Source organism: Quercus robur, chromosome 5, assembly GCF_932294415.1.
Source record: "Quercus robur chromosome 5, dhQueRobu3.1, whole genome shotgun sequence".
NCBI classification, from domain to species: Eukaryota; Viridiplantae; Streptophyta; class Magnoliopsida; order Fagales; family Fagaceae; genus Quercus; species Quercus robur.
The window spans coordinates 65,349,139-65,372,991 of record NC_065538.1 but is presented as its reverse complement, the minus strand read 5'-3'; the positions used below and the strand labels follow the sequence as shown (position 1 = coordinate 65,372,991).

Genomic DNA, 23,853 nt, shown 5'->3' with positions numbered 1-23,853 from the left:
AACCTCAATGGATCGAAGATGCGATAAGATCTATCGAAAAAGGAAGTCCAAGGGGCTCAATAGATAAGAACCTGTTGAGGATCTGTCGAGAAGCTGTTAAGCTTGAAGAAAATGAGTTTTCAAGGAGAGGAAAAACACATAGAGACAAAAGTAACAAGCAAGCTACTCAAACATAGATCCAATCAACATATTAAGCAATCACAAACATCTCTCAACAAAAAAATGCAAAGCATTCATGAACCAAAACACACACACACACACAACAAGTCTAACCAATTTTATATTTCAAAAACAAGTTAAAACAATTTAGTGAGTATACATTAACAAATGTATTCCTTGTGATGGCTAAATCACAATGTACCTGTACATGTATCAAAAGTAGCAAAGAATTTGCATGTTGTGTGTGAAAACATAGCAAGAGTATATAAGTGTCTCATATTGTGACAACTTGAGATATGAGAAAATCAATATCATTCACACACAATCATAACTACTTGATGACGACTATCACCTTCGAGGTACATCCTATAACTCTCACATCTCCTAGAAACACGCTTGCAACCATATTTAAAAGCATTTTGATTCTTTTTGCTTTTGATTTTCTTTGCATATTTTTCTTTTTAAGCATACCATTCGTGGGCATATAAGAGAGGAAGAGAATAAGTACCCAATTATATAAGCTTAAATATAACAATTTTGCTATGCTGAAGCACACAAATTTTATACATGATTGGCGGGCTTTAGCGGTGAAATGGTTATTTATGTCTTTCTCTTAGGATTTTTTAATCATTCCCATCAAAAAGAGTGATATGAGTGCTAAGTATAAAAGATTACTTAATCATACTCATCACAAACACGAGCCACAAAGCTCACTTACATAGTTGTGCATTGAGATGCTTATCTAAGTTACAAAAAATACAAAGTTTAGAAAACTTTATTTCAATGGCCATCCAAGGTACACAAGTACCAATGTACACAAAACACATACTGTTTTTGTATTTTTGTAATTTTTCAATTTTTATTTTTATTTTTATGAGAAACAAAATAAAGAAGAACTGAAAACAAACAAACAAAAACATGTTAAATAAAGCAAGCATAAAACTAGACCAACTCAAAATAAGAAAGCAAAACACACAAGTAATGCATAACCATAAAGGGAGAGAGAAAAAAAGTGACTAAATCACTTTAAGCGTTTTTCCTTCCACAACTTGGAAGAACGTTTCCTTTGAGCGAACCTTTGATCTGGTGGTGAGGGGAAAGAATTGAAACCTTTCAAGTTCGAAAGAAACATGAGGTCCTTGAGAAGATTTCCAAGAGGAGCAAAAGAGGATGGAAACTTATTCTAGTTTTCGAACGAGTGCATATTATTGCTTTATTGAGTGGCTAACCACTTGTAGCAATTTAAACGAGTATGCCGTCAAGCTCCACAGTGATGACAGACTTTGGTTGAGACTTTTTGTTGTTAACCTTCTTAGTCCTAGGGTTTCTAGTCTCTTTCTTTTCAACCTTAAGGGGTGTCCTAGAATAGATTTGCCCTTGTTTGCGTTCTCACTAGCTATTTCAGTTTTAGTTTCATTGTTCTCAGAATTAACATTATTAGCAGGTGAGACAAACACAATAGTACTAGAAGAGGCAATATTAGGAGAAGAGAAATCATAGCTTAAACCAGTTTTATCAGACATAGCTTTCTGAAAGCTTAGCATCTCATCAAGCTTTGCACTAGAAGTCCTTTCCAATTGAGCTCTAACCTAGAACAGTTATGCTTCAAGCTTCTTTATCTTTTTAGCAAGGAAGTTGTTCTCGAATTGCAAAGCTTCGATGGTTTGATTTGCTTCATCAACCTTTGTAGAGAGCTCCTCTCGATCTAGCTCAACATCACTCAGCTCCATGGTGGCTAGTCTATACAGTTTCTCATGCTTCTCAAAAACCTTGTATAATTTTGCATAGGCTGTATGGATGTCATCTTGATCTTCCATTTTCTCAAACTTAGAATCCACCTAGTCCTCTTCATCATCCACTGGTTCTGAAACCCCATTAGTAGGATCAACTGTAGTAGTGAATGCATTTAAAATTCCCTAGTCATCACTGTTATCTAACTCATCCTCAGGCTCGGTGTCACTCAAGGTAGCAATAAGGGCCTTGCTTTTCCTAATAGACTTAAGATATGTTGGACATTCTTGTTTCATGTGTCCAAAACCTTGACATCCGAAGCACTTTGGTCCGAAGGGAATAATGTACTGACCACCATCCTTAGCATCCTTCTTTCATCTGTCTTGGTTTTTGAACTTAGATGAACTAGATTGCTTACGATCCTTGTCAAATCCTTTTGCATTAGCATTCTTCATGAACTTCTTGAACTGTCTAGTCGATAGGCCACAAACTGAATGACCCCTTGTGATAGAAATTAATTAATTAATTAGCCAAGTTATTAATTAATCAATTTATCATGCAAACGCGTGGTAGCACAAACAAATCACCAATAAACTAATAATGCAGCAGAAAATAAATAACACGGTGATTTGTTTACGAATGGGGAAAACCTAACGGCAAAAACCCCACCGGGTGATTTTCAGGTCACCACTCCCGAAACTCCACTATTATCATAACAAGCAGTTACAAGTAAAGGAATCCCAAGTACCTTACCAACCTACAGTTGAACCCTTACCCCAATACAGCAATTGGACTTGTCTGTAGTGACAGTTCCCCTTTCGATGCACGACTCCCAAGTATGTGACTAACCAATTGTGCGAATCCCAGTACGCGACTTCAATCATCAACTAAAAAGGTTGTTGGTGCAAAGTTCTTCAGTTCATCCACACGATGAAGATCAAGAAGATGCTTGGTCACAAAACCCTACGATGCACATACACAGTAACTTCTTCAAAAGAAAGAGATGAGCTAGGGCAAGAACTTCGTCTCCGGTTACAACTTGCTTGAACAGAGTTTGCTCAAAGCTTATGCAACTTGTGAACTGTTTGACGGCCCTTAAAACAATCCTTTTATATGTTTAGGGTTAAGAGAAAAGAAAGCCCAAAGAAAAATTCATGGATCCCAAGAAAATCATATTTGAATTTTGAAAATCTTAAATCTCGACAGATAGAAGGTGTCGAGCAGGTGTCGAGCACACCGAATCTTTGAACAACTTTCTTAAGCTTGATAGATAAAGCTGTTGAGCCAGCTGTCGAGTTTTAATGATTTTGCACTATGAACTTGTTTTCTTGGACAGACTTGAAGGTTTCAATACTTAATCTTGAAACATGGTGTTTTGAAATATTTAAACACATCTTAAATCTACCCAAATACAAGTAAAATGTGTTTTGTCAAAGGATAAGCCAATTACATAAAATCATGACATATGTTCTTAATATGTAAAACACATATATCCTAACACTAGTGATGTAGGATTTCATCTTGGAATCTTCGTCATCAGAAGACTCATAAATTTCATTGCTTTTGGCCTTAAATGTCATGCTGTTGCTTTTGCTCTCTTTCCCAATTCTAGTCAAACCCAATTCATAGGTTTGCAAGTTGCCAACTAGCTCCGTCAAAGGAATAAAGTTAATATCCTTTGATTCTTTAATCGCAATGATCTTAGCATGAAATCTCTCAGGCAGAGACCTTAGCACCTTTCTTGCAACCTTAGGTTCGGTAATAGTTTCCTTAAGATTAAAGACAGAGTTGACTATGTCCTTTAGCTTGGTATAGAACTTGTCAAATGACTCATCCTCCATCTTAATCTCTTCAAAACTCGTAGTAAGCCTTTGAAGTTTTGAATCCTTGACAGCCTTAGTCCCTTCATAGGTTGTCTAGAGGATAGTCCATGCTTCCTTAGCAGTTTCAGTAGATGATATCTTCTTGAACTCCTCATTGGTGACTGCACTGAATAGAGCATTCAATGCTCGGCTATTGAAGTTTGCTGCTTTAATCTTAGCATCATCACAATCAGCTGGTGCTTCCTTTGGCTTAGTTTAGCCAATCTCCATAGCTTGTCACACCTTCTCATCTAAGGACTGCAAGAAAGCTCTCATGCGTACTTTCCAGTAGTTAGTACCATCAAATAAAGGAAGTATAATAAGAAACTGTCTTCTATCCATGACAAACAAATGTCAATAGATCACACAGCAAAGATTAATCTTAATCAGAGTTTGCCCGCTCTAATACCACTTGATAGGCCAAAAAGGTATTGACCCTTTTAGTAAATTAATCAATTAATTATTTAAGTGAATTAATTAGATTCAATTACATTCAATAAGCATAGTAGCATAAATAAATCACCAACTAACTTAAATACAGTGGAAAATAAATTTGACACAAGTGATTTATTTACGAATGGAGAAAACCATCGAGGCAAAACCCCACCGAGTGAATTTAAAGTCACCACTCCCGAGAATCTACTATTATCAAAACAAGCGGTTACAAGTAAAAGGAATCCCAGTACCTTATACCAACTTACAATTAAACCTTTATCCCAATACCCAATTAGACTTGTGATGTAACAATAATCTCTCCTTTCAATGCACGAATCCCAGTATGTGACTAACCAATGATGCATAGATCCCAGTACGTGACTAACACACCAACTTGAGGAAGATGTTGGTTGCAAAGTTCTTTCATTCATCTAACAATGAAGATCAAGAAGTTCCTTGGTCACAGAACCCTTGGCGCAAAGACACAGTAGCTTTTAGAGAGAATATGATGAATTAGGGCAAAATCTATCTCTGGTTACAATTTGCATGCATAATGACTTTCCATCAAGTTGCATCACCTTGCATCCTTTGAAACGGCCCTTAAAATAATCTTTATATATGTCTATGGTTGTCAGAAAAGACCTTACACAAATACATATGGATATGCGTGAAATCAGATTTGGAAATTTGAATTTTGTAATTCTCAATAAATACAGCTTCTATCAAGATCCATCATTAAACCTTGATAGATATGTTTCTGTTGAGCTATCTGTCGAGCTTTAATGAACATCACTTCTTCACTTTTTTCTTGAATAGATTTGTATGGTTTCAATACTAAATTTGAACTTTTGTTCCTTGAAGTACTAAACCCATCCTAGATCTACCCAAATACAAGTAAAGTGCGTTTTGTTAAAAGATTAGTCAATTTACATAACATATGTCTCTAACAAGTCTCACATATGTCCTAACATCTTGCAATAACTCCATTGTTTCTAGCACTTCCAACCGGCTCTTCTCTTGCCATAGCTCCATAGTTTCTAGCACTTCTAGCCGACCCTTGTCTTTTCTTAGCTCCATAGTTTCTAGCAGTTCTAGCCAAATCTTTTCTTGCAATAACTCCATTGTTTCTAGCACTTCTAGCTGACTCTTCTCTTGCCATAGCTCCATAGTTTCTAGTACTTTTAGCTAACTCATCTCTTGCAATAGCTCGATAGTCTCTAGCACTTCTAGTCAACATTTCTAGCAATTCCAGTTAATTCTTCTCTTGTAGTAGCTCCATAGTCTCTAGCACATCTAGTCGACTCTTCTCTTACAATAGCTCCATTGTTTCTAGCACTTCCAGTAGACTCTTCTCTTACCATAGCTCCATAGTTTCTATCACTTCTAGCCGACGCTTGTCTTGCAATAGCTCCATTGTTTCTAGCACTTCCAGTAGACTCTTCTCTTACCATAGCTCCATAGTTTCTATCACTTCTAGCTGACACTTGTCTTGCAATAGCTCCATTGTTTCTAGCACTTCCAACCATCTCTTCTCTTACCATAACTCCATAGTTTCATGCACTTCTAGCCAGCTCTTTTCTTGCAATAGCTCCATTGTTTTTAGCACTTCCAACTGACTCTTTTCTTGCAATAGCTCCATAGTTTCTAGCACTTCTAGCTGATTCTTCTCTTGCAAATGCATCATTATTTCCAACACTTCTAGCCATAGGTAGAATTCCTTCAAAAATTTTTAAACGAGGTTATAAAGAGTAGGAAAAAAAAAATACTCTTTCCCATAATATGTGGCCTGCATTACATGAAAAACAAGAATTCTTAATTAAAATATTAAAAGCAAGCAAGAATGACAATTCTATTCAACTTAAGAATTACTTGGCAAGGAATAATGAAGACCTGTAAGTCACTTTTATTTTAAAATGTTACAATATAATTGGCACCTTAAACTTTAAACATTAAAACTAGTTGTTTATTCAATGAGAAGCACATGCAAGCCAACAGCTGTCAGTATTTATAGCCTATCCATAGTATAAGATTGAAATTTAAGAAGCACCTTGACATTGTGGAGAACAATGTAGTCTTTGTATGACTTAACATGTGGAAGATCCTCCAACCTTGTAGTGAATATATGCACAGGGAACTCTTTGTCCATATAGGACTCATCCACAATCCTCAGTAATGAAAAATAATCTAAAATACCCATAAGATAAATTTTCTATAAATAAGACTGAAAGCTTAAAAAGGAGGTAAAATTTGTCATATATATATATATATATCCAAAGGCTAAGAAACTGAAAGAGTATGTGTAAAATGAGAAAATAAAAATAAAAAAGAAAAGGAAAGAAAGAAATAAAGTAGGTACCACTTCCTCTACTCTTTCTGGGAAAAGTGAATTCCCTAACAATTCCAACAAGGTTGAAGTTGAAGTTAATCCTTATTAAGGCATCTCTTATTACAGTGTTACAGTTTTTGCTCATCTTGCCAAACTCTCTCTCTCTCTCTCTCTCTCTCTTATTGACATACACAATAAAGTAGTCACAATAACTGATAGTAATGAGAAGGAAGGATTGGTATAGTACTGCTACAATGAAGAAGAGGAAAAAAACACCACACCACACCCCCTCTATTAGTATTAATTAATGAGAATAATTATTACTCCTACTCCTACCCTATGATCCATCCTAGTTCAGTTTTAGAGACAACTTTGTTCTATTTGACGAACCTAACTAGATTTATGTGGGCCTCTGTTACCTTACTTACTTGGAGAGATTGGGCCCATATTGACTATTGAGATTTCGGGGGCTGAAAAATGGGCTTCTTGAGCTTTTTTTTAGTCTTTCGTTGGAGCCATGATCCCATGGGCCTGCTCTAAGGCTTTTTTAGTTTTTGCAATGTATACATGAGAGAGAGAGAGAGAGAGAGAGAGAGAGAGAGAGAGAGAGAGAAATATGGCTTGTTTATTAATTATATGGTCTTCTAATACATGCTTATCAAAGGAAATTTTTATTTTTTTCTTATCCTAGTTCAACAGAATCTGAAATACGGTTTGGAAGTAAATTGTACTAAAGTAATTATTTTGTAGCCCCAAATTAATTCACACCAAACATGTAAGGTGTACGAAATTAAGATAAGCCAAAGGCAATACAAAAAGAAGTATTAATCAAGCTTGGTACGCAATACAATAAACCTCCACAATTTATTGTTTAACTACCATAATAGATAAAGCTTCACACAGAATGAGCAAGTCACTTAATATAACTAACACAATAGATCAGGCTTCACACATAATGAGCAAGTCAGTGGAGCAAGAGAATCAGTATGCGCACTACAAATATTGATTATGTAAATGAAGTCAAATCGACTCAATAAAATACCAAGGTTTCACATTCTCAAAAAAAAAAAAAAAAAAAAAAAAAAAAAAAAAAACAAAACAAAACCTAAGGTTTCAGGAGAATAATTGATCTTAGATCCAAGTAGCTAAAGAATCACACAGTAATACTCTACATGACCATTTGTAACACATTTAAAACTACAACAACTAATTCTACCACTAATAGGGGAAAATATTAAAAAGTAGGTCCAAGCAACTAAATTTTCAAACAGCAAAACTATAAATGGCCATCTATAAACACCGTTCAGCACCATGCAAAAAAAAATTCTAACACTGTAAATAAAAGAGAAAACAGATAGAAAATAAAGTTGACCCTTTAGATGATGATATTGCAGAAACTGACACTATAAGCACGGATCATTCAAAAGCTTATAAAGGGTCTTGCAACAATTTTACTCAAAAAGAAAGGGAAAAAGAAGGGGGGGGGGGGGGGGGGGGGGGCGGGGGGGCTTACAGAATATCTCTCTTGACCATTCACCAAAACTTTGTGCAATGTGGACCTGAGTACAAGCGTAAAGCAAAATGTTAGTCAAACAAGAGTCAAGAAGAAGATTTTCAGAAAAGGTGGCAACAAAAAGAGAGTTTTCATCCCAAGTGTTTTTCTATAGGGCCTTTCTAAACTCTGAGAGGATGCCTTGGTAACAAAATGCATGTAAAAGTCAACAGCTAAAATTGAATAGGAATTCAATAGAAGAAGGTTTAGAATGCACCTGCAAAGAAGTAGTTCACAGAAATAGAGGGCAATTAGTAACTTTAGATTGAAATTCTGACCAAAAGGGATGCAGACGTCATGATTTTTGCTTAAATATATTAAGGTTCTCTCAAGCCGATCCTCAATCAACTTTCCAATGTAAAAAAATTATCTCACAATCAAAGCAATAAGCCAATACCCATTGGTGAATTTCATTTGAAAAGGTGTCAAATTCAAAAGTTCACCTATTTTCTAGGCAGCAAATGGCCCTTTTTCAACTCTAGTGACCATATAGAACTACTACAGATGCAAAATGGCTGCAATAGATCCATTTTTTATTCTTTCCCTCTGTAAAGTGCCATGATAGCAGCCTAAAGCAAACTCAGGCTCTTCACAGCTTGCAATGCCCACTATTTTATCCACGCTTTTTCTTTAATATTTATGCACTAATTATGCAATACCTCCTTCGCCAAAAACTTCTCTTAAGTGCAATATATCCTAAGAATGAATCATTCAAACTAGTGGTTGTATTCGACACATGAACTTCCACTATTTTTTAGCTTATTTTCTTCTAATATTCTAAAATTTGACCACATTATCAGCCTCATTCACAATCTGTATTTTTATAAAATTATTGCAGACCAATCCAAACCACAATTAGATGAGCTTTCTTTTCAAAACAATTAGATGATTTTTTATTTGTTTACAGAAATATACAGTGTTAAAACAAAATCATTACATATGGATTGTACTTACTTTGTTTTCAAAGAAACCTGTTACTATAAGCCTCAAAGCTATATACCCTTTACCACAACTTATATTAATTGTTGGAAAATTTACATAAAACACTCATGAAAAACGCATCAAACTCTGAATTCCAAAAGACCATTGAGCATATCTATTGTCCACAAGTTAGTTCCTGGAAATTCCATCTATTCACAACTTAAATCTAAACTATTAAAGCTATAAACTAATTATCCTCCACAAATCTCTTATTCTTTGTTTTCCTTTTAATTTATTTTTTACTCTTTGGGTAATTTCCACAAGCACTTGGTACACATACTCTATGTCTAGACTTGCACAGACCAGGTTGAAGGATAGTAAATGTTTTCCACTTCTAATCAAGGAGTCTAGCAATGAGAAATACATCAACTTAACGCAGCAGCTAGGAAATATCAATTTAAAAACATATGGCTTTATCAAAAGTTATTCTATAGTTGAGGAAGTGTTATCATTGACTTCCTCATCACATCATGATGGGTAAGTTATCTAAATCAAAGTTGCCTAATGCCTAACACTACTCCTCCTATGAGTAGTCTACAATTAAAGGAGATATTTGAAGCCAAAATAGAAAAATTGAAAAACAAACCTAAACTCAAAAGCATTTTGCATTTACATGAAGGAACATCAATGTTTACCTTAAGGAGTAAAAGTCTTGTGACACCAAGTACAAGCGCTGCACCTCCAACAAACCCAATGGACTCACCAAATAACAAAAATGCAAGTATAGCCACTGCTAAAGATTGAGAGTCAATTATTTGATCACCAAGACTCCTTTTCATGTTTAAACTAGCATTTTCATTGGTCAAGAAAGTCAACTTCAATGGCGGTAAATAACAATTCAGCCATTTTTGTGATAAGTAAGAGTAATTATATTAATAAACAATAATTCTAGATTTGCTGTTTAATTATACAAGTTATATACAAAAAAATCCAAAATCAAAAGCAAAACGTTTATGCTATCTATGGAAAAACAAAAAAATACAAAATTGAAGGTTAGGTTTTCAAGGAGAATGTGCAATTGGATTCATCGATATATAGAAGATACCTAATCAGAGTTTTGGATAGGTAAAAGTGTGAAAATATACAAGATTTGGATGTGATTGTACCAACTTGGTGAATCTGAAGCAAAGCAAAATCAACCAAAGTCAAAAACTCTATTTGGTTGCCGAGAAAATAACAGAAAAACCCAAGGAAGGAAGAGAGAGAGAGAGAGAACTTGTGAGGAGCTGAGAACCTATGTTTAGGCTGAGACAGATGTGAGCTATGAAAGAGAGCGGAAGCAAAAGCGAGAGAGCCTACCTTAACGTTTTAAACTATGTGAGTTTAAAATGAGCTTTTATACAATATAGTGTTCTTGATTTCCAACGTTTTACAACCGTTGATACAAAATTTAATTTATTTTATCCACAGTTGATCAAGCTGTTAATAAAACTATTCTCTTTTTAATATTTTTGACCCCCTTTTACCACGATGCCTGAAGAGAAAAACTAAAACCAAATATTTTTTAATACTTTTTCCAACAGTTATAACAACTGTGGAAATAAGTATATGAATTTCCTTATTTTTACTCTACAGTTGTACTCAACCGTAGAAAATTAAGTTTTTATTTACATTTTTTAGTGACCGTGGATATAAATATGTTGAAAAAACTCAAGTTTATTGTAGTGAGTGGGTCCATGGTGGTGAAGTGCCTATTGTTCCAAAGCATGGATAATGAGGATGATAATATTTACGGCCCAGCTGGAGTATTTGGGAGCTTCCAACAGCAAAATGTGGAGGTTGTGTATGACTTGGAGCAAGAGAGAGTTGGCTTTCAACCTAGGGACTGTGCTGTAGCAGCGGTTGCTCAAGGACTTCACAAAATGTAGTTAATGGTGGTTCTCTTTTTGCTGAAGTTAAGGGTGATTCTTCTTCTTATGTACTCGTGCTTTTCAACGGGCACAATGAGGCATGGCAGTTTTCCTAGGCATTATTGATTTGATTGTCTTTTTCGTTACTTTTCTTTCCTTCTTTGATGGTTATTTGAGTACTTTTGATTCGTTGTATGGCTTTTATTGATCAAGAAATGAGATTGATATATTCTTTTTTTTTTTTTTTTTTTTGAGGGGAAAACAACTGAACTTTATTATTGAATACCAACTAAATTAGAATGAAATACTATAAGAAAGCACAGAAATCTTGAAGAGGAAACAATGTGCGAGAGAGAGAATGAAAGTTGAAGAAAATACTGATTTCTATTGAATGAATGAATCTGTACAATCTCTGTGTCTAAATACCAAAACAGAGGCTTGGAAAATATCCCAAATCATACGGGGACAGTTATAGCACGTGTAACAGTTAGTTATTCCACATGTGAACATCTCCTACTTTAAATACATTACAAATTACATGTAGCTTTAGATACTGAAAACACAAAACTACAACAATTATACTTCACTAATGTCGTTTAGTCAGATAGTTCATTTCTTCGTTCCTTTCTTCTTTTGCTTCATCTCTTCTCTTTCTTTCTGATGTGAGCTACAATCTTGATACTCCCCCTCAAGATGAGAATTGGGATTGTGAATGTTCACAATACACATCTTGGAAAGTAATGCTTTCAACTGTTGACCACTAGGAGCCTTTGTGAGAAGATCAGCTAGCTGTGAATGAATAGGAGTGAAAAATAATCGAATGACCTTATCTTGAACTTTTTCCCTGACCAAGTGGCAATCTATTTCTATGTGCTTGGTTCTCTCATGAAATACAGGATTCTCACCAATGTATATGGCTGCTTGATTATCACAGAAAAGCATAGCAAGTTTTGGATGAAATACCTCTAAATCCTTTAACAAGGCCAGAATCCAAGTTATTTCACATGTAGTCACTGCCATGGCTCTATACTCTGCCTCAACAGAGGATCTAGAGACTATAGATTGCTTTTTGGTCTTCCATGAAATGAGAGAATCACCTAAGAAAATACAAAATCCGGTGGTGGATCTTCTAGTGTCAATGCAAGATGCCCAGTCTGCATCTGTGTATGCTTTTAAATGCAAATCTGACTTGGATGATAAAAGAATGCCCTGACCAGGACTTCCTTTAAGATATTGCAGCACTTTATAAGTTGCATCCAGATGAGGTTTGCGTGGCTTGGACATAAATTGACTCAATTTTTGTACTGAGTAAGCAATATTTGGTCTGGTTATGGTGAGATACAACAATCTCCCTACTAGTCTCCTGTAAACACCAGGATCAAGTAGTAACTCCCCACAAAACTTGCTTAACTTCAAATTTTGTTCCATAGGAACTTTACTTGGTTTGCAACTTGACATCCCAGCATCTTTAAGTATCTCCAAGGTATATTTTCTTTGGCATAAAGAAATGCCTTGTTCTGATCTAGCCACTTCAAGACCAAGGAAAAATTTCAGGTTTCCAAGATCTTTCAGCTTGAATTCTTGATCTAAAAACACCTTAAGTTCTTCAACAGCATGAACATCATTGCTGGCAATAAGGATGTCATCAACATACACCAAAAGAGCTATAAATGACTGATTAAATTTCTTGGTAAACAAAGAGTAATCTGACTTAGATTGTTTGAACCCACACTTCAAAATGGTAGATGAAAACTTAGAGTACCATTGTCTTGAGGCCTGCTTAAGACCATACAATGATTTATTGAGTTTACACACCAAATGCTCCCCCTTGCTGTGAAAGCCTTGAGGTAGGTGCATGTAAACTTCCTCATGGAGATCACCATGGAGGAAAGCATTGTTTACATCAAGTTGAACAAGGTGCCAACCCTTCACAGCAACAATAGCAAGGACTATCTTCACTGAAGTCATCTTTGCCACAAGAGAGAAAGTGTCTATGAAGTCTAAACCCTCTTGTTGAGTGAATCCTTTGGCCACAAGTCTGGCCTTGTACCTCTCCACTATTCCATTAGCCTTATAATTGATCCTATATACCCATTTCCACCCAATGGCCTTTTTGTGAGAAGGTAGGGAAGTAAGAGTCCAAGTCTAATTAGATTCCAAAGCTGCAATCTCATCAGCCATAGCATTCTGCCACTTAGGATCTTTGACAGCCTCAGAATAGGATTTAGGCTCAGAAATAGCAGTGATTAGGGAACAAAAATGAGCATAAGAGGATGATAGACCAAAAGAACCAATATAATCAAATAAAGGATACTTAGTACCTGACATGGAGGAGCTGGAACCAAACTTGATGGCTAGATTGGAATGATCAAACTGAGCATGAACAACATTACTGCATTTATAATCTTGCAAATAAGCAGGAGCTTTACTGATTCGTGTAGATTTCCTTAAGGATGGAATGGAAGCAGGAATAGAAACAGGTATTGAAGCAGGAAGTGAAGCAGGAATGGAAGCAGGTATGGGATTAGGAATGGAATCAGAAATAGGAGCAAGTATGGGGTCTGCAGAATTAGGAGGAATAGTATCAAGGGAAGGTGCAGATGTAGGTATTGAATTGGATAAATCTGAAGTATTGGGAGGTAAGACAGGATTGGACAAAACAGATGTAGAATCTGTAGTGGGAAGTATTGGTGTATGGGGATCAATAATAGGAGTGGCAACAAAAGGTAAGGGGTCAATGTAAGGGTCCGGGGAAGGGAAAAGGTGAGGTAAAGTGATTGTGGAATGAGGGGAAGAAGAATATGTGGAGGATATATAAGGGAAGACAGCCTCATGAAAAAGAACATCCCTGGAGACAAATATTTTCTTGCTAGCTAAATCAAGCACCTTGAAACCTTTAACCCCATAAGGATAGCCCAGAAAAACACATGGTAAGGATCTAGGATCAAATTTATACCTATTGTGAGACAAAGTAGAGGCAAAACAAAGGCATCCAAACACCTTTAGATGATCATAGGAAGGGATTTTGTTGTAAAGTTTCTCAAAGGGAGTTTTGTTGCCTAGAGTAGAAGAAGGTAACCTATTTATAATATACACAGCAGTTAAAACACATTCACCCCAAAAGGTAAGAGGCATATTGGACTGAAACTTTAAGGCTCTTGTAATGCTCAATATGTGTTGGTGTTTCCTCTCCACAACTGAATTTTGTTGTGGAGTGGCTACACAAGAGTGCTGATGCAGAATTCCATGATTAGCATAAAATTCTGTTAGAGTAAATTCTTGAGCATTATCAGTCCTAATAGCCTTGATTTTAGTGTTAAACTGTGTGGATATCATGTTGAAAAATAAAATTAACAAGGGTCTGGTTTCAGATTTGGTTTTCATAAGGTACACCCATGTGGATCTAGTGGCATCATCAACAATGGTAAGGAAATATCTAAAACCATCATGAGTGGACTTAGCAAAAGGGCCTCATACATCACAATGAATAAGATCAAAAGGAGTTGCAAACAAATGATTAAAGAAAGGAAATGGAAAACGTTTCTGTTTAGCAATGGGGCAAAAGAGTACAAGTTTTATTGCTATGAACACTGCTTACATCAGGAATACAATCATGTAAAGCATGAAGTTTGGCATCTGAAGCATGTCCTAGTCTAAGATGCCAAAGAAATGGCTTGGTTATGACAGGAACATTAGAAACATTATTGACAAAAGTACCAAAAACATAATCTAAAATGGAAGATGCTGCAGAATCAGATTTGCAAGGAGTTGTAGATAGCAAGTAGAGGTTGTTATGTAGTTTACCCACTCCAATCGTTTTCCAACAAGAAAGGTCCTGTATAAAACACAGATTGGACAAGAAAATGAAACAACAGGACAATCTTTTTGTCAATTGACTCACAGAGATCAGATTGAAAGTGAAAGCAAGAACACATAACACATTTTCAAGGATAAGGCTAGCTGTGACTTGAATGGTGCCAATGTGTGTGACAACAACTCTTTCACCATTAGGTAGTTGAACAAAAGATGAGACAGAACTAGTGATTTTAGTGAATAATTTGATAGAATGGACAATGTGATCTGTTGCCCCAGTGTCAAGGACCCAAGTTTGTTTATCAAAAATTGTTTTACTGGCTGGATTGTTGGCAAAGATGGAATGTTGCATACTTAAGCAAACAAAATCTTGAAAAGAGTCACAAAAATTACCTGAAATGGCAAAATTGGCTGTGGCTATAGCATCATTGGAATTACCAGAAGTGGATGCATGAGAGTTCAGTAGAGAGAGCAACTGTTGATACTGCTCTGAAGTGAAAGGAAAGGGATTATTCTGCTGCACAAACTCAAATTGACCTTGATTATCATCAACCATAACCTGATTGACCTTGGCCATCCTTCCATTTTGCTTATAACCTTGAGGAAATCCAACAAGCTTGTAACATTTTTCCATGATGTGACCAAGCTTTCCACAGTGGCTGCACACAGGTCTTCCTTTGCCAGCATTGCCCTTGAAATTTCTACCATTACTGTTGTTTGAAGGAGAACCTTGATTGAAAACTTGGTTCTTAACAGCAAGTGCAGCTAATTCAACAGAAGGAGCACCATTAAAGGTTGGAAACCTTTGCCTTTCTTCCTGGATTACCAATGAGAAAGCCTTATCTATTGATGGAACAAGCTCCATCATAAGGATTTGAGTCTTGGCTTGTGAATAGCAATCACTCAATCCATTGAGAAACTGCATTATTGAATCTTGATGATAAAGCTGTGTAATCTTATCATTTACTCCACAAGTGCATTTGCCACATGAACAGCTTGGCAAAGGCCTGAGATTCAACAGTTGATCCCAAGCAGCTTGAAGATCAGTGAAAAAGGTTGTTCCTGTAGAATCTCCTTGCATTATAGTGGAAATCTGCTTCTGGAGCTGAGAAATTCTTGGTCCATTTGCTTATTGGAAGCGAATCTTGAGTGCATTCCACATTGCAAGAGTTGTGTCTCTGTAAATAACACTAGCTTTGATGTGAGGTGAAACAGAATTCAAGATCCAAGATGAGATCATTGAGTTGCATTTTGACCAAGCTTGCTTCTCGAGTGGTGTAATTGCCATTGCAACAGTGATGGAGCCATCAACAAAACCAAGTTTGCTCTTAGCATCCAAAGCCATTATCATCGCTCTAGCCCAGGTTGGATAATTATCCTCAGTCAGGTGTTGAGCAACGAGGATCGTACCAGGAGATTCACCATGATGCAGAAAGAATGGACTACGAGGATCTTCCATTGGAGAAAGCTCGCGATGTGAAGAAGTAGATGAGGTAGTTTCAATGTTTGATGCCATTGATAAAGGCTCAAGCTCTGATACCATATAAGAAAGCACAAAAATCTTGAAGAGGAAACAATGTGTGAGAGAGAGAATGAAAGTTGAAGAAAATATTGATTTCTATTGAATGAATGAATCTGTACAATCTCTGTGTCTAAGTACCCGTTTGGTTCAACTTTTAGAGCCTAAAAGTTGCGTTTTGCAAAACGCTGGCCCAAAAATTGCGTTTGGTTATTACAAAACGCAACTTTGGGTCAAAAGTTGCGTTTTAAAAAACGCCCAAAACGCGCCTCAGTCCTTATGCGAAGCATCAGGTCCATTTTCCAAAAGTCCTTGGGCGTTTTGGGGTATCCGTTGGGGTGAGCAGGCAATTACGAAATTACCCTTCAAATGCTCATGTCTTCAGAGATCGCACAGGCACTTCATTTCACTTTGGGTCTCTCTGCTCTGCGCAAGCTCCTTCGTTCCTCTCATCTCTGTGCTGCTACAAGTAACAACTTTCCGCGCGTAAGTCTCTCTTTTCTTTTGTCATCCGTTGGTCGTCTTCTTCCTCTTCTTCTTCTTCTTTCTTCGTCTTCTTCAACGGGCCTTCCTCTGTAATTTTTTTTTTTTTTATTTGTCTAATCTGATCTGAGAAATACATTTTGCAGGTAGAGTTTTGATCAAAAAAACCCCAAGCAACACGGATCTGCTACCCAAAGCCACCAGGTACCAACATTGATCTGGAATTTTTTTTTTTTTTTTTACCAAGCTGAAAAAAAGAATTTTCAGATCTTGCATGCTTTGTTCTTGCTAAAGATATATTTGTTCTCTTGCCGGGTACTGAAAAAGCTTTATGGGTACATGCTTCGTAATTTATTTATTTTTTATTTGTGTTTTTGTGGATGCTCTGTCTCATGCGATATCTGATTTGGGTATTTTATTAGTATGATTTGGGTATTTTAGAAATATAAAGAATGAGAAGGAAAGAAGAATTTTCAGAAGAAATATAAATATTTTTGATACTGGTTGATATGGTTCGTTGTGTATGTGACATTGTGGAATATTGGCTTTGTTGGTTGCTGCATGGTGAAGTGCTGATGGGGTGTTGATTGGAAATGGATGGTAGAGATGTTGTTGTTGCTGGATGCATAATATTTTTATTTATTAGTTATTAGCATGAACTGAAATTAGTTTTGTGTAAATTTTAGTTTTTGTTTTTATCCTTTTTGGGTCTAACTTGTGATTGGTTTTAAGGAATCTTTCTAATTTTGGTCCTTGAATTTAACATAAACTAGTAAGGTTTTTTACTAAATTTGATATTTCGTATTCATTAATGGCCGTATAGGAAAGGTAATGGAGCCAAGGAGGTTGTACAGAGTAATCACGAAGTAAAAGTCTATAATGGTGTGGACAAATATTACAAATTGTAATAAAATGATAAGAATTAACCTCTTGGACATTATTATAGCCTTGCACTAGTATTATTTCATAGTACCTTGCAAACTAAAATGAAATAATTATAGTCAGTAACTTAAGACAACTCCCTTTTTTTGTTAGTAATTATAGATGGATGATGATGAAGAAGAGGACCCGCACACAGTGCAGCAGCTGGTCTAGCTGCTGCACCAGTGCAGTGTGCAGCCCAAGCTGCACACAGTGCAGCAGCCAGTGCAGCTTGGGCTGCTGCACTGGGTTGCACACAGTGCAGCAGCTAGACTAGCTGCTGCACCTGTGTGCAGCCCAGTGCAGCAGCCCAAGCTGCACTAGCTGCTGCACTGTGTGCAGCTTGGGCTGCTGCAATGGGTTGCACACAGTGCAGCAGCTAGACTAGCTGCTGCACCTGTGTGCAGCCCAGTGCAGCAGCCCAAGCTGCACTAGCTGCTGCACTGTGTGCAGCTTGGTCTGCACACTGCACTGGCAGCTAGTCCAAGCTGCAACATGGATGATTATAATTCTATTTTTTGCATTCTATTTTTTGCATTCCCGGCTGGAATTCTATTTTTTGCATTTCTTATGGTTGGTTAACTTTATAGATGGGTAAAAAGACTACTTCCAACTCTGAGGTAAAAAAGGCTAGAGCAGACTGGGATATTAATCCAACGTGGACAACTACCTTTTGTAACATTTGTGTGGAACAAATTCAAGCCGGGAATAGAACAAAAGGTGCTGGCTTTAGTACCAAAGGTTGGGTCAATTTGGTGACCAAATTTTGTAATGAGACCGGTCTAAACTATGATAAGGACCAATTAAAAAGTAGGTGGGATGTATTGAAAGGTGACTGGAGAGTGTGGGAAAGATTGAAGAATCTTGACACAGGTTTAGGTTGGGATGCAGAGAAGGGAACGATTGCTGCTCCTGATGAATGGTGGGACCTAAAGTTGAAGGTGAGTTGAGTATTTTATTAATATGTAGTTAGTTGAAGATAGTTTTTTTTATATTATTGTTATATGAGTGAAATTACAATTACATATTGTAGGAATTACCCAAAGCCAAAAAGTTTCGAGAGAAAGGTCCACAGAATCTAGAACAACTTGATATAATGTTTAGAGATGTTGCAGCAACTGGGGTAGCTGCATGGACCCCTTCTTCAAATACACTCCCTCCAACAATGCCAGAAGAGGGTGCTGGTGATTCAGATGGTAGCTCCGAATTTAAGGATAACCAATGTGACATGAGTTTAGACATTGATAGTTTGCAGCAAGGACAAACTAGTCAATCACGTAGTTCAGGACAAAAGCGAACTAGTGTATCAATACCCTCACAGAAGAAAAAGAAGAAGATAGGAGGAGCTGCAATGTTGGACGATCGTATGTGTCAATTAATAACTGCATGTCAAAATAGGTCTGAAGGTACTTCTCGAGAGTCACCAAGTTCAATTGATAATGTTATGACGATTGTGAGAGCACTTCCTGGAGTGGAAAGTTCGTTCGTGGTTCAAGCTTCCTATATCTTACTAAAAAAGTCACGTAGGGAGATGTTCCTAACTTTCAAGGACCCAGAGGTACAGCTAGAGTGGCTACAAGGAATGATTTATAACCAAAAGAAGTGAACAACTTTATGTTGTATTAACTTTAAACTAAGTTAGCTATGTTGTATTAACTATGTTGTATTAGCTATATTGTATTAACTTTAAACTAAGTTATGTGACATTTAGTATTAGCTTTGGACTAATATGTGTAATGTAAACACATTTGAAATTTTCATTACAATGTTATGTACTTGATATTTTAAATTGTCTTGGTATGTTTTGAATTGTCTTGATGTTCTGATTATTATGTTGATCTATATTAAAATAGTATTAGCAAGGGTTGACTATTTGTTACTTTGTTGTGTAGCTTAAACCAATATGGATGATTATAATGGTACTCATGAGAGTGGCCATTTTATGGAACTATTAATGGATGGAGATTACAGAAATTACTGTGATGATTTTGATGATGGTGATTATAACAATGTTGACAATAATGATAATGGTGATAACAATGATGATGATGATGGTGAGAGTAGTGACAGTGATGATGACAGTGATAGTGATTCTGATGATGATGATAGTAATGATGATTCTGATGAAGAGTTTTACCAGCTTGTGGCAGTTACTTGTGAAGCAGTTGTGACATATTTCAATAAGTACATTAATAAGACTCCTTGTTATGATTCTGAACAAACAGGGTGGGTTTGGGTGAGACGTTGTATGGAAGGTAATGAGAAATTGTGTTACAATATGTTTAGAATGAAAAAGGAGGTGTTTCATAATTTGTGTCAAGTTTTACAACATGATTATGGACTTGAACATACAAGGAATATAAGGTTAGAAGAGTCAGTGGCAATCTGTTTACTGATACTTGGTCATGGAACATGTAACCGAATGGTTCAAGAAATATTTCAGCATTCAGGTGAAACCATAAGTAGGCATTTTGAGAAGATGATAACTCTGTTGGGTGCTCGCTTTGCAGCTGCATATGTAAAGCCTTCGGATCCAACTTTTAGTGAAGTTCCAACCAAAATACAAGACCATCCAATTTATTGGCCACATTTCAAAGTATGTGTACTATTGTATATTTGAATAAGTACTATTGTATAATACAATGCATGTGGAACTGAAAACTATTAATGTTTTTATTAGGATTGCATCGGTGCGATTGATGGCACACATGTGATGGCGGTTGTACCTATTGAGAAGTCCATTCCGTACTTTGGAAGAAAGGGATATCCAACCCAAAATGTGATGGCTGCATGTGACTTTGATATGTTATTCACATTTGTTTTGCCTGGATGGGAAGGTGCAGCACACGACACCTCTATTTTTCTTGATACTATTCGTAAACAAAGTAACAACTTTCCGCACCCACCACCAAGTTTGTGCCATGGTTAATCAATTCTTCATTATAATGACATATTGTGTGTGTGTTAATACAATTGAATTTTATTTTCTAGGAAAATATTATGTAGTTGATTCTGGATACCCAATGATGAAAGGCTATTTGGCACCATACAAGGGGATATCATACCATCTTCAGGAATTTCGAAGGAGAGGTGGAAGCCCTAGAACTAGACATGAAAAATTTAATCATGCTCACTCATCTCTTCGATGTACGATTGAGCGCACTTTTGGTGTGTGGAAGAATAAATGGAGAATTATCAGAAACATGCCATCTTTTCCATTCCATATCCAAATACTTATTGTATCTGCTACTATGGCTCTTCATAATTTTGTTAGACTAAATGATAGGGATGATATGGGCTTTATAAACGCCACTCAAGATTCAATTTCTAGAAGAGAACATAATAGTGAAGCAGGTAGCAGTTATGAGCAGAATTCAGGAACTTTAACAGACCCTGCGATGGTGGTTCTTCGTGATTCCATTGCTAATTCCATTTGGGAGGATAATAATTAGTAGTTGTCTTTTTTTTTTTTTTTTTAATATTATGTAGTACAATTTAAACTTGGGTTATTGGTATGTATTTTATCATATTTTTTTACATTTTTATGTAGTACAATTTAATCTTGGATTATTGGTGTATATTTTATCTTTTTACATTTTTATTTTGTGCTTCATGATGATGAAAATTATTTAGATTTAATAATATTGATAAGAAGTCAATAATGGTAATAACAAATAATTATGACACTAAAAAAGAAAAATTACCTAAACATTATTAAAATAATACCAATTATATATATTATTATTATTTTTTTTAGTAAATATATGAAATAGTTGATTTAAGTATGAAATAAACTCCTTATATATACATTGTCCTTTTTGGTAATTTACCCCTCAAACTGCAACTTTTATAGTGCTAGCCAAACACTCAGCTTTTTCAAAAAGCACTTTTTAACAGTTTTTACCAAACACTCAGCTTTTTGAAAAAGCACTTTTTCATTATGCACTTTTTGAAAACTCAACTTTTTAAAAAAGTTCAACTTTTGAAAGTCGAACCAAACTCACCCTAAATACCAAAACAGAGGCTTGGAAAATATCCCAAATCATACGGGGACAGTTATAGCACGTGTAACAATTAGTTATTCCACGTGTGAACATCTCCTACTTTAAATACATTACAAATTACATGTAGCTTTAGATACTGAAAACACAGAACTACAACAATTATACTTCACTAATGTCATTTAGTCAGATAGTTCATTTCTTCGTTCCTTTCTTCTTTTGCTTCATCTCTTCTCTTTCTTTCTGATGTGAGCTACAATCTTGATAAATACAGAAAGAACTTGTGGGGATCATCCTCCATCCACACTAAAAAATTCTGAAATACTAATGGCATATCTAGTTAGACTATGAGCAACAAAGTTTCCTTCTCTCTTTTAATTCCTAGGATTCATCTCGAAATAGTGCTCAGATTAGCTTGGACTATAGCCTCCTCAGCTTGGCTTTGGCAGCACCTAAGGTCAAGCTAAGGAGCAGGGTCCAGCGAAATCATGCTATCCCATTTCTCTGTCCTTAGGCATTAGCTGCCCTTATTTCCATGTCAGGCATGGCCTTGGAAATCTTGGCCTTTTACATTTTGTCTTGACAGTGTCGACACCTGATTTCGGTGCCAACCCCTACTTTTGGAGCCTTGGTGACTGTGTGCATGACTCGTGTATGACACTTAGGCGGATTTGTGTGCATGTATGTCTTTTTATCTTGTATTCATTTAAGGGAATTGCCACCGATCATTGACTTTTAACAGTATGATTGGTCACCTCTGTCGAGTTGATGTTATCTCGTAATTTGGCTAAAATAGTCTTAAGAGTTACAAAGCTTAAACTGAAAAAAAAAAAAAAAAAAAAGAAAAAGAAAGGGGGGGCTTATGTAGGGAAGATGTCATGCACTCCACAATGTTCATTTCACAATGATACCTCATTTGAATTATTCATATATTTCACCATGTCTATTTGAAGAGTAACTTAGAAATTTGGGATTTTGGATTTTTTTTTTTTTTTTGGGGGGGGGGGGGGGGTGGGAATTGCAATATCAAGTGATATATACATGCTTTATTCAAAACTACTTAGGAAAGAGAAAACTTGAATTAAATACTTTTAACCTCGTGCGTTTAGTATAGGCGTATAGCAAACTTAATAAAGGCAAATTAATCTTCTACGTATTTTCTCATGCAAAACAACAAAAAACACAATGCTAAATTTGGGAGAGGGGAACTGGTTTGGCTTGATTTGGAGTTCATGGTCTTATTTGATTTAGACCATGGACAAATTACTTCTTTTTTCTTTTCTTTTTTGAAAATTGAATTTCAAGTTTGAAAACATGTTCTTGGAATTTTTCAGAAAAAAAGTTCATTCAAAGAATATATATATCATTGTAGTTTTTGGATTCGTCAAATATATGTATATATATATATATATATATATATTCTGGATTTCTTTTTTGGGGGAAAGAAATGAAATTTTTATGGATATTTTTCTTTGAAAAAGGGACTTTATTTACAAAGAGTGAAATCACCATGGTTTTTGGAAAAATAATTTCTAAAGGGTAGGAAAATACAATAAAACCATTTCTCAGGAGTTAAAATTCCATGGAGTTTATGGAATATATTTTTCAAAAGGAAAATTAATGGATTTTGGAAAAAAAAAAAAAATCTTTCAAGAATTGGAAATCCCATGAGTATTGGAAAATGATTTTTCTAATATAATCTCCGTGGGTAATTGGAAAGAGATGTTTAGATTTGAAAATCCCAGGGTTAAGGAAAACAGTTTTCGAGGAAAAGTCCAAAGGTTTTTAGGAAAACAATTTCTAGGTGGAAGCTCCCGTGGTATTTGGAAAAACAATTTTTATGGAAATCTTCTAAGTTAAAAATCCCATGATTTTTGGACAACACATATCAGGGAAAATTCCATGGGACTTTAGGAAAACAATTTCAAAGTGAAAAATTCAATTATCTTTGGAAAAAACTTTAAAAGTTACCATGGCTTTTGAGTGGAGTTGTGGTGTGCCTTTGTGTTAGAACCTCTTTCCCTCTCCCTTGTGTGTGTATGTGTTTGTTTCTCAAAAAAAAAAAAAAAAAAAAAATCCATGGGTGTTTAGGAAAATAATAAGATTTTTTTTTAAGAGAATTTCAACTTATGATGTTCGCTCTTGATAATAGTTCTTTATTATTGACCAAGACACCAATTGGTTTTTGGTATAGGCAAGGATTAAATCTCAGATCTCTTA

General features: G+C 35.8%; 2 protein-coding genes across 3 annotated transcripts; one reads left to right on the top strand and one right to left on the bottom strand.

Moving 5' to 3' along the window:
• Nucleotides 1-13,041: 13,041 nt before the first annotated feature.
• On the bottom strand, nucleotides 13,042-15,790 carry LOC126728556 (uncharacterized). Its single transcript, XM_050434359.1, has 3 exons — nucleotides 14,798-15,790; nucleotides 14,495-14,731; nucleotides 13,042-14,217 (listed from the first exon to the last, which is right to left on the bottom strand). The coding sequence occupies exons 1-3, from the start codon at nucleotides 15,788-15,790 to the stop codon at nucleotides 13,042-13,044; spliced, it is 2,406 nt and encodes an 801-aa protein (XP_050290316.1).
• Nucleotides 15,791-16,363: 573 nt separating this feature from the next.
• Nucleotides 16,364-20,588, top strand: LOC126726706 (L10-interacting MYB domain-containing protein-like). Of its 2 annotated transcripts, none has more exons than XM_050432039.1 (4): nucleotides 16,364-16,714; nucleotides 16,858-16,915; nucleotides 19,525-20,228; nucleotides 20,313-20,588. In XM_050432039.1, exons 3-4 carry the CDS (start codon nucleotides 19,536-19,538, stop codon nucleotides 20,559-20,561), a joined length of 942 nt encoding a protein of 313 aa, XP_050287996.1. In that variant the 5' UTR covers nucleotides 16,364-16,714; nucleotides 16,858-16,915; nucleotides 19,525-19,535; the 3' UTR covers nucleotides 20,562-20,588. The 2 variants fall into 2 exon arrangements, with proteins under 2 accessions (XP_050287996.1, XP_050287997.1); XM_050432040.1 differs by lacking the exons at nucleotides 19,525-20,228; nucleotides 20,313-20,588 and adding exons at nucleotides 18,223-18,573; nucleotides 18,666-19,426.
• The last annotated feature ends 3,265 nt before the right edge of the window (nucleotides 20,589-23,853 follow it).